Below are 11,632 nucleotides of genomic sequence, written 5' to 3'. Positions count from 1 at the left end.
CTGTGGACACCTTTAGAATCCTGACACAGGCTGAGATCACACACACTAAACAATCCACTTTCCAGCTGGATTTTTACTGTGTGAACTGGCAAAATACAATTCACAAGTGTGTTGAAAGTGGATTGAAAGTGGATTGTTTAGTGTGTTTGATTGCAGCCATAGGTCCTTTCCGCATTTGCCTGCCACTCCGGATTTTCTCAGTGTTTGAGTCGAGGCAATTTAAGTCCACGGCAAAAAAAGCATCCAAAGAACACTGAAGGGAAGTAATGTAATCCAGAATGAGGGAAAAACCTGGAATAAAAAGGTTGAATTTGATTTTAGGGCAGAATTGCTTGGAGGATACCGCAGAAAGGACATGGCTTGGAGGATATGGCAGAAAGGGCCACAGCGTGATGGACACAGCCACAAAATGGCTGCCTCAGGAGGTGGTGCCAGCCACAAAATGGCTGCCGCAGCTTCCCTTCACTCAGCCAGTGACGCTCCTTGTGCTGTGGTGACAGGGGCTGCCAAAGCAACATTTTAAAACTCTGCACAGCCAATCAGATCTCCAATAGCCAATCAGGAGCCTTGTTGGGCAGAAGCCCCACCTGGCGAAAGCCGACTGTCTAAAAATGCTTGGCACTTGCTAGGAAATGTGTTCGCGGGCCCCATGGCACTGGGGACCCCTGCTCTAGCGAGGCATGGCTTGGAGACACTGAAAGATACACCACCCGGAGAAGAAAAAAGGGCCATAAAATCACGTCGAGAGAAAGAAACACGCTGGAATCTCTTATTGATACAGAAACATAAAGTTGCCCAGAACATATAAGTAATTGTGGGTTCATTTCTGAATTACATATTTATCCTGCCCAAGGACATACAGCTGCTTTCCCTCTGCTCTTTTGTTTCATATACATAAGGTTGAGAGGCTAGCCCTTTTCAGTCATGACATTTGACCACACATATAGGGTCACGTGCAATCATAGTTTCTTCTGAAAAGGGCAATGTGTGGATTTTCAGGCCCTGCATACAAAGCAGAAGAAACAGCAATGGTGCATGGCCAAGAAAATGACCACGGATTGTACAGTAAATGCTGTACAATTGGCACTGGAGTAGTGTGGGAGGAATTTACCTTTTTCCTTGGAGAGTTTTCTTGGGTTGGGGCCAGACTCTTGATCCACAGGTTCACCTTCTCTAGTATTCGACAGCATAGCTGAAGGAAAGTCAGAGAGAGAGAGAGCATGGTGCCACTGAACTACACATTTGCCAAAATTAAAAACAACCCCTTCCCACAAAATGCAAATCAAAGATGAACAACTTCATTCTTGGTGGCCACTTTATAATCATTATGCAACAACATGTGGGCTGGAATTTGCTATGAACCATCCAACACGTGGTCAACCTCTATAATACATTGGCATGACCCTTTACAGTTGCAGAATCCATGAAGCTGAGCTTAACTGGAGACTAAACAAAAAACCCAATGAGACATAAGACCTTTTGAAAGACATCCATAATGGTACACTTTAGCATATCAATATCCTGTTTGCATTATGAAATTGCACCATGTACACCTTTCAGATGGTCTTGTATCCCACTGAGCTTGGTGTGTAATGCCAAGTGACACTCAACCACTTGAGTTCCAGAAGAAGAAGAAGAAGAAGAAGAGAAGGAGGAGATTGGATGTATACCCTGCCCTTCACTTGGAGTCTCAGAGAAGCTTACAATCTACTTCCCTTCCTCTCCCTACAACAGACACCCCGTGAGGTGGGGCGGGGGCTGAGTGAGAGAACAGCTCTTGAGAGAACAGCTCTGAGAGAACTGTGACAGGCCCAAGGTCACCCAGCTGGCTGCATGTGGAGGAGTGGGGAATCAAACCCAGTTCTCCAGATCAGAGTCCGTTGCTCTTAACCACTACACCAAATGGTTTCCATACCTGGCTGCACTATTGATGCTTGCCTATGCCATATTATGTCACAGCCAGAGAAATCAGAATGGTCAACTCCGTCCACTGCAAACAAGTCATACATACGCTACACAGTATGAGATAACTTGCGGCCATATTTTCAGAAGGACAGCTTAGACAACGTCTTTTGTGTTAAAAAAAAAATGCTTCCATTCACAGGAAGGCACAAATGCACATCCACCAGATCAATCAAAGACACAGTTCCAGGAACCACCATTCAAGTTGTTCTCGTTGCTGTTTTTAAATAGCCATTTCTGCTGTTCCACACAATGTCAACCCCACTCATAAGTTGAAAGAAATCCAAACTGGAGAAAAACGGTGGCTTCATATTGTATGTTAATGCACCCTGCGCATGAACAGCTCTCAAGTGATCAGCATATTTGGGAGCTAAAGTACCAATTCCTGCAGGAAGGGCAAATGCACTTGCCTGTATGAGGCAGCAAAAGTCAGGAAGAGAGGAAAATGGAAAGTGAGCTGAGAGTGATTTCCTCTGAAATGTTCAAGTTAACTAATTAACAAGAGTGATTCATTGAAATCATTTTGGATGAGAAATGCTTTTAATAGACCGGAGGATTTAAAGAATTGGTAATTATCTGTAATTCTTCTCCGTTAATAGAGAAATATAGACAGCTAGATGGTTAACAGCCCAAACTGATGGATGACAGTTCAAAGACAATAATATGTGCCTTTGAAATAGTAATTCTTTAACTGAGCACCTGCAAAAGCAGTCAGATGTGGCTGCTTTTATGATTTTTGGATTACTTATTATTACTTTTTTTTTTTGCTGATTAAAACATCACGCTCTCCACACTTAACAGATTAGAGAGAATGCAAAAAATTCCCAACCCCAATCTAAAAAGAGAGAGCAACGCATATTTTACATTAAGTTTTGATGAATGCCTGCCATTGCAGACTTTTTAAAACACTCATTTCTAGGCAGCTGGGGAAATGTTTTGGCTGCCATTTGTCACCGACATGGAGATATGAAGGCCTGAAAAAACAGCAAAAATTTGGGAAAATAAGGCCCCTGCCACACGCAGGGGAAAAGGCGCGGCTTTTAAAAGCCTTCAATTCAAAAACTGGAAATTTTTAGGGAGTCCTGAAAAACACTGCAATATTTTCTCTTTTGGAATGGGTGAAATGCTCTTTATGACAAGCTACTGCTCAACTGAAAGGTTTGAACATGAAGATCTTTATGTAAGACGAACGACAGTATTAAGTAATTCTTGTGTATACTGCAGACATGCAAAACATACTTTCAAAGATACTTTTACTTTTAATCTTAGTAAATATATTAATACTAATCTTGTCTACAGTTAATATGCTATAATACATTTGATGATAATATAGTACTGAAGAATTCAGTGTTGGCAAGATCATAAAATTTTGCTCGATATCCAAATAGGCTGCTTGTCCTATCGGGACTATATGACACTCTGACCAAATAATATACTTTTCTTTATTTACTGTAGCAGGAACTCCTTTGCATATTAGGTGACACACCCCTAATGTAGCCAATCCTCCAAGAGGTTGCAGAGCTCTTCTTACAGGGGCTACTATAAGCTCTTGGAGGATTGGCTACATTAGGGGTGTGTCGCCTAATACGCAAAGGAATTCCTGCTACAAAAAGAGCCCTGCAAACTGTTTTGTATTGTCAAGTTTTGCTTCTTCCTGCCTTTTAAATGGCAAGATGCTAAGGTAAGGCTTGCCAACTCCAGGTTGGGAAATTCCTGGAGATTTCATGCTAGGGCCTGGGGTGGGGAGGGCATAATGCCATACAGTCCATTCTCCACCGCAGCCGTTTTTTCCAAGGGGGTTGATCTCTCTCATCTGGAGATCATCTGCAATTCTGGGAGATCTCCTGGCTCCACCTGGAGATTGGGAACCTTAGATAGGGAAGTACAGGGTACAGCAGAGTACAGTGCTCTTTCTGTTTAGTATTGGCTGTATTCACAAGTTTGACTGTAGAGAACTAAGGCCTTTATACTTCGAAATTCCCTTTCTTTTTCCTTTTGCTGTCAAATCACAACCAACCTATGGTGACCCCGTAGGGTTCCAAGGTGGCGTGCCATTGCCTGCCTCTGCCATCAAGTCACAGCTGATTTATGGTGATTATGTAGGGTTTTCCAAGGCAAGAGATGCTCAAGTCGGTTTGCCATTGCTTGCCTCTGCATAGCAACCCTGGACGTCCTTGGTGTGTGTGGGGGTCTCCCATCCAAGTACTAACCAGGGCCGACCCTGCTTAGCTTCTGAGATCTGATGAGATCAGGATCGTCTGGGCCATCCAGACCGGGCCCTACATTCCTCAAATATGCCAAATAGTAAAATGTTATATGCTAAGTTATAAATGATGCACATTTTGAACACATGAAGATGCCTTATACTGAATCAGACTCTTGGTCCATCAAGGGCAGCATTGTCTACTCAGACCGGCAGCAGCTCTCCTGAGTAGGGGTGTGCAAAAAAAATAAATTTTGGAGCCTCTCCCTCAAAACCCCTCCCCTCCAACCCCCAGAATATACCCTATGTTTTCACCATTGACTTCAATGGCCCATAGGATATAACGGGGCCGAATTGCCGCCGAAATTCGCCGGCAAGCCGATTCAGATCAGAGAATCTGAATCGGCCTGCAGTAGCCCGAAATGGGTCTGAATGGGCCATTTTCGGGGGCGCATTCGGTTCAGAAAAACCGAATGCACATCCCTACTCCTGAGTCTCAGGCAGAGGTCTTTCACCTGGTCCTTTTAACTGGAGATGCCGAGGATTGAACCTGTGACCTCCTGCATGCAAAGCAGAGTCTCTTCCACTAAAATAAGTTCACGTTCGGTAAGGAAAAAGTTATGAATATATTTCAATTTCCTTCAACCTTTCTTCCTCCCCAACTCCTTCCTCCCCCAATTTTTCCATGGCTCCAAAATTTCTGGAAACTTTATCAACAGATGAGTACATTCAAGGGGCCAAAGGATTAATTTTTTTCAAATGTGATTCTCAGGATTCTGGTCAGGTAATTATATGGTCAATTGAACTGGCCAATCATGTGTTAGAAAAGTAGGCTTTTCACTCATCTCCACCATGCAAAGTAAGATGAGTACTCATTGTGCTGGCCTGCATTTGTATTTATTTTTCTATGTCATTTCTTATCTGCTTCTGTTCCCCTGGAATTTCCCCCAATATTACAACCGTTGCAATATTAACTTAAGTCTCCCCTGGCATAAGAAAAACACAGCACTACCTCTAAAGAAGAAGAAAACGAAACTCCCTAATACCACCAAAAACATCTGCAAGAATTTTCCTATCTAACTATCTCTAGTTAGGCATAGCTAACTAAACAACTCTGTCTTAGAGACCTGATCTGTATCGTTCCACCAAATTTTGCATTCCCTTGGCCTAAAATACATCCCTTGATGGCTCTAAAAGCTATAAATGAATTTAAGGAATTAAGGAAGGCATTAACTGAAGTCAATACATTAACTTGCTTTTAAAAATTCCAACAATATCCATCATAGGGAATACTGGAAAAAACTAGAGAACATAACTGGAAGATGTACAGGCAAATGCAGGAACTAAGAGAATTTACTGACCCAGCAGAGTACAGGGTCTACTAACTGAAGTACTTGCCCTTTCTAGTACTTTCCCTGCCTTTTAGTGGCCATTGGTCTCTATAGTTCAGTACTATCTACTTCCAGTGGCACTTCTGAGTCTCAAGAGGAGGGAAAAAAATCTCTCCCCACAACTAGGGTTGCCAACGTATAGGTGGGGCCTGGAGATCTCCTGCAATTACAACTGATATTCAGGCAATAGAGATTAGTTCCCCTGGAGAAAATGGCTGCTCAGGATGGTGGATTCTAGGGGATTGTATCCCGAGGGGGTTCCTCCCCTCCTCTAACCTCTACTTAAGCTCCACCCCCCAAATCTCCAGGTGCTTCCCAACTCAGAGCTGGCAACACTACTCACACCAGAGAGCCTTTAACTAGAGATGTCAGGGACTGAACTCAGGACCTTTCGCATGCAAAGCACGTGTTCTCCCACAACCTCTCCATTTGCCATCAGGTTCTTTCAAAATCCAGTGGTATGAGAATAGCCGAGAGTAGAAGAATACCAACCAATTCTATCGGGTGTGTTGTCAAGTTGGGACGGAGAACTGGAAACGCTACTGCTCTGATGTGAAGAGGCATGACTCCCGGGTCTTTGACTCTCTTCCACGGACGGGGCAGGTGAAGGGCTGTCCTGAATCCTCTCCTTCAAAAAGAAACACACCAACAATTAAATCATCTTTGTGTAATGTAGGTGTTTGCTTGAGAATATTGAGAGTTGTGTATAGCCTATGCAAAGCAGTAGGACCACAAGCACAATGCAGGAAACTTTAGGAGATCGGCACATTCACTAATTGATTCAATATGCATTAATGTGCATATAGGTAAAAATAACAGTTCTACCTGATGTACGCCTTATCAGTATTTTGGGGGCATTTATTCAGCCAAATGCAGATTAGACAATCTGATTCAGCTACTGAAAGCTGATATTATTTGGGTTTTATTTGGGCATGGCTAGAAGGCATTTAAAGAGACCACAGTTTACTTGCCAAGTCCTGCCACCACGGCAGTGCAACTTGGGGAGTTCAAAACATATTTAAACTTTAAATGCCTTCAGTTCACTTGCCGAGTCATACTGACACTATGGCACGACTTGGCGAATGAAAATACCCATTATGCCCTATGGAGACAGTCCCCATAGGGTATAATGGAGCTGAACAAATTCAGGTTTCCCGAATACTTACCCCGAATACAAAGAGAATATCGATACTGGTATTCGGGAATATTCGGGAATACCAATATTTTTCAGGTCCAATAAACCTGAATCAGAAAAAAAGCCAAAACATTTTTGCACGCCCCTAGAGGCAATCATCGGTCAGTAGTGGGCCCAGCCCAGTGAAGTGGTGTCCTACTAGCTGCCTAACAGTGCCAACTCCTGATGCCAACCAGATAATAATGACAAATTCTGCATCAAACTAACTCAATTCTACCCTAAGAAATGCAGATTTTCCCCTCCATCTGTATACATTATGCAAATATTCCTATCAGTGCAATTGTATACAGAGTTATTCTTGAGTTCAATGTGTTTAGAAGGGCATACCTTTGCTTAGGATGGATTGCACTAGAAGTTTGCTAATTTTGAATCATTTGAAGAGAAGAAGAGAGAAGAGGTTGGATTTATAACCCGCCCTTCACTACATGAAGGAGTCTCAGAGTAGCCTACAGTTCCTTTTGCTTCCCCTCCCCACAACAGATACCTTGTGAGGTAGGGGGGGCTGAGAGAGCTCTTTCGAGAACTGCCCTTGAGAGAACAGCTCTGAAAGAACTTATAAATGACCTAAGGTCACACCAGCAGCTGCATGTGGAGGAGTGGGGAATCAAACCCGGTTCTCCCAAGTTAGAGTCCGCGCTCTTAACCACTACACCAAACTGGCTCTCTTTGCTATGTTACTCAGGGATAGCTGAAATTCCATTCTTTGCTCCCAAGATTCCATTGGGTGTTACTCACATACATTACCAAAATTATCATTGTAACCTTAAGAATTAGAAGCTTGTTTTTGAAAAGAACATATAGATTCTTAGATTGCTGTATACCGTTTTTGCTCTTGCACAATGTAATGGCAGAGTCACAGAAGACAATTCTGAGCACGTGTACTTCTCAAGTCAAATGAGGTACTAGAGAAACTGCTGTAGTGTGGATAAAACTAATGCTATTCTTTGACTGGATTAAGTATAAAGCTTGCAGATCCCAAATAACCTTTAAAAAGGACAACAACAGTTCTTGTTCCTTCTTCCTAATAAACCCACAGCTTGGAAACCATCAACAACATCACAAGGTAGAAGTCACTAAGTTCATCCTAACTGGTTACTTCTGTTTATTAACCTGAGGGCTGATAACTTTGATTCACAGAGAAAATAGACATAGTCATCAGTATAGCAATGTGCTGGGTTTATATTTAGCTGTCACCAGGGGTCATTTCGTAGAAAAAGAGGTGCAAGAGCTCATTAGCATAACTCATTTGCATATGCCACACCCCCTGACATCACCAGGAGTGTGTCAGAAGGCAACACCCACCACTCAGGCTCCACTGGACTGTTTTGGATTGCTAGCTATTGGGTGGGAGGGGAACGTACAGATCTGTCCTTGCAGAGAAGGGAGAGCTTGTACCTGAATAAAACTTGGTCTTAAAGGTGCCACTGGACTGTTTTGGACTGGGGCCCCCGGGGGGGGCAGCTCTGCAATTTACCTGGCTGCTTCTTGCTCTGACTGAGGGCTGCTGGGAGCAGGGGGTGGGGCTTGTTGCATGTACCCGCCCCCTGGGCTCTTTACTGCCGGAGCTCTGCTCCTGTGCGCTCCTGCAGGAAATGACCCCTGGCTGTCGCTATAGTCAAAAGTCACATCAGTGTCAACACAAACCGTTTGCTTCTCTCCATGCAAGAAATGTTTGTTTTGGATTTTTTAAAAAAGATACTAAGTTAGCAGAGAAGAAAGCTTTTTTAAAAGGTACCAGGGACTTCTCTGTTCTCCAAATACGGAATATCCATATGAGTCCTCTCCACAAAGATAATTCATATTTATTTATTTGTTTGATTTATACCCTGTCCTCCCCACCACAGCAGCCTCAGGGCAGCTTGACATGTCATTATGACATGTCATAAACTGAACCCAGTGCTCGAAAACACTTTTTTCGTGAAGAACCCTCCCCCTTCTTACTGTTGCAGGGTCGTTCTGCAGAGGCTGCGATCACACGCACAACTAGACCTGACATAGGTGCGAATGAAGCAAATGAAATTAAGCAAACTCCGGAGCACGACGGAAGACAGGGAGGGGCTGGCTTGATGTGGCCCGTGGGGTAGCGAAGGGTCGGACTCGACTGTGCGACTGAACAACAACAGGTGCAAATGCCGGGTGGATTTAAAGGGCGCGATCAGACAACAACATCAGGGAAGCGCCTCGCAGCCATCGGCAACCTGCCCTGCTCTGCTGCAAAAGCGGAGTTAAAAGACACTGGGGAAAATCCAGTAGTAAACGGGTTGCGATGGGCCACAGGCGGACTCTCCATTGTCTGATTGCTCCAGCATGCTCTCATGGCGTCGGGATGGTCTGACCAGACCATCCCGACTCCGTGCCATTGGTTTTTCCCCCCTTCTCAGTATGCACATCATCACAAACTCCATAGGGAGCCTTCAGTGCAGAGATGCGTTTCATCAATTCCTCGTTGAAGTGCATCAGAAACAAACAGGAAATTTTTTTTAAAAAAACCCCGACTGACCCGCAGTTGTGTCTGATCACACAGTGGCGGGCTGTGCCCACAGCTTCTAGGGACTGTGTGATCGCACAACTGTGGGTCAAATTCCTCCAGAGGAAATAGCCTCGCTCCCCCCCCCGCTTTATCTTGCGCGTGTGACCGCAACCATTGTTGCAAGTAGTCCTTTGGCTTCACAATGAATTTGTCCCACTCCTATAATGAATGGTCCATTCATAATTTATTAGATTAAAAGGTGGTGGTTTTTAGACTTCCCACACCAGGCCAACCAACCACCAGGAATAGGAGACCTGTTTTGCTTTGGTTCGAGCCTGATTCTGTACCATGAAGAGGAAAGGTTGTATTTTTTTTCCTTTCAGACGATCGCTCACTTGAGGAGAAGAGACTCTGTCTTGGATCCCTCCCCCCCCCAAGCTGAACAAAAGATTCTACGCAACACAGACTGCAGGAACTTCAGGGGCAGAGACATTGGGCGGGTGGTGTTTTGTGTCCCGCTAAGTCATTTTTGAGGAAAACTGGGAAGTGACGTATGGTAGCTTTAGGAATTGCAGGAAATTCTATGGTTTTGCCACTGGTGATTCCTAGAGCGACCCTACACCACTTCCGTGATGCTGCAGCAAACACAACATTGATATATTTTTTAAAAATTCTCCCCTTGCCAGTTGGAGTGGTTGGCAAGGGGGGCTGCCATAGCAGGAGGCCAGGAAGCCCTGACTTCACTCCAGGCTAGGGACCACCCAAGCTTGGCTGCATCCCAAGACCCACCTCTGATGCATCCCTTCCCCCATCTCTTGGTTTGACTCCCAGGAATTGCCACTAACTTTTTTGTTTCAAGTCTTTGGTGACTGTTGGGAGGCATCTGTCTTGTCCTTTGGGCTATACTTCCAATGGTAAGTACAGGGAGCTACAGAACAGAGTCTCTTTATTGTAATACGTAGTGTTTGTCTATTCAAAACACATTTTCACTGGGAATGTTGCCTGGAATGTGTTTTTAATAGAATAGTTATTATACATTCAATAACAAACGGACCTCAACATCATGTAACAGATGCATTATCTTTTATGCAGCAGTGAATCCTCAATGGATTTTTGAAACTAAGTACCTCTGATTTAATGAACATACAATAACTAATAAAACTTAACAGAAGCATTTAATTGCCGTACCGTTAGCCTACTGATTACAAATATTTGTTAGGCTTAACTAGATAGGAATCTATTGCAGCCACTCCATGAATCTGTATCTTGGCTTTTTCGATTTAAATCAGTTTGGGGGGGAAAGCAAAATAACATTAGTCCACCATCCTATAGCAATCTGCAAGATTACCACACACATGAGAAATGGACTGTACCGGTTGAAAAAATTGTAGGTATTAAAAGTTGTCTGTAGATTAGTGGGCCTAAACTGGCAAACAACTTTAGGAAGATACAAGCGATTTCTGGATCTAGAATTATTTATTCAAAATATTTAGACCTCCAATGCTGTATAAAAATTATTTCTTACATTTTTTGCATTTGTATCCCATTGATTTCCGAAGGGTCCAAGGCAGCTAACAACAGAAATCTATCAGCCACATTTTTATGCCGCAGTTCATCTAAGAGCAGTGTACATAGCTCTCCTTTCCCCATTTTATTGTCAGGAGGGCCTTCTGAACAGCAGCAAAAGAAACAAAAAATGGCAGCTCTGTATGGGCTCAGTACGTAGGAGACAGGGCTCCAGAGCCCACCTGAGGGTCCTGACCTGCTCCGAGCTGTGGGGGGAGACACATAAAAACATTGGTGTCATGTGCACCGCAATGTCACTTCTGGGGAAATCTCATAAATTATTCCAGGTAGCTCTAGGAATCAGCGGAATTGGCAATGCCTAGAGCTACCTGACATCACTTCCTGGTGTCCCCTGTGATGATGCAACACTGTAGAAATCCTTTCAACTCCTGTGCGTACATCATCATCCTTCCCTCCTTCATTTTATCTCCACAACAACAATCCTGTGGTTACTGGATCCATTTCAAGGTGTTGATGCTTACCTATAAAGCCCTATACGGCCAGGGGCCTGCATATCTTCGAGACTGCCTCTCCCCATAGGAGCACTGTAGAACATTGTGTTCTACGAACCAGCACCTCCTGGTAGTCCCTGGCCCTAGGGATGTCGTATTTGCCTCAAGTAGCCTGCCTGGTAGAATGAGCTGTCTTATGAAATCAGGGCCCTTTGGGACCTGTTACAGTTCTGCAGGGCCTGCAAGACGGAGCAGTTCTGCCGGATCTTTAGTTGAGGCAGAGGGCACCCACTTTGACCTGGCCTTCCCTCCAGTGACTGCAGATCCTGGAAGCTGGACTGGGACCACAATATTATCAGTTGAGGCGCACTGTTGTTTTAGTGCGTTGGTGGT

At 44.1% G+C, this 11,632-nt stretch overlaps 1 protein-coding gene across 1 annotated transcript in view; it reads right to left on the bottom strand.

The window, feature by feature from the left end:
- Window positions 1-1,111: 1,111 nt before the first annotated feature.
- The window catches only part of DACH2 (dachshund family transcription factor 2), a gene marked incomplete at both ends in the record, with an annotated part of 408,589 nt that continues 398,068 nt past the window's right edge, over window positions 1,112-11,632 (bottom strand). The window contains 2 exons of the mRNA XM_015417893.1: window positions 1,112-1,192; window positions 6,049-6,184. Coding sequence (XP_015273379.1) covers window positions 1,112-1,192; window positions 6,049-6,184 — 217 coding nt within the window. The remainder of the gene's footprint in view (window positions 1,193-6,048; window positions 6,185-11,632) is intronic.

The sequence above is a fragment of the Gekko japonicus genome, unplaced genomic scaffold (assembly GCF_001447785.1).
Source record: "Gekko japonicus isolate JY-2015 unplaced genomic scaffold, Gekko_japonicus_V1.1 scaffold585, whole genome shotgun sequence".
Lineage (NCBI taxonomy): Eukaryota > Metazoa > Chordata > Lepidosauria > Squamata > Gekkonidae > Gekko > Gekko japonicus.
Note: the sequence above shows the minus strand (reverse complement) of the source record. Positions and strands in the feature narration are given on the sequence as shown.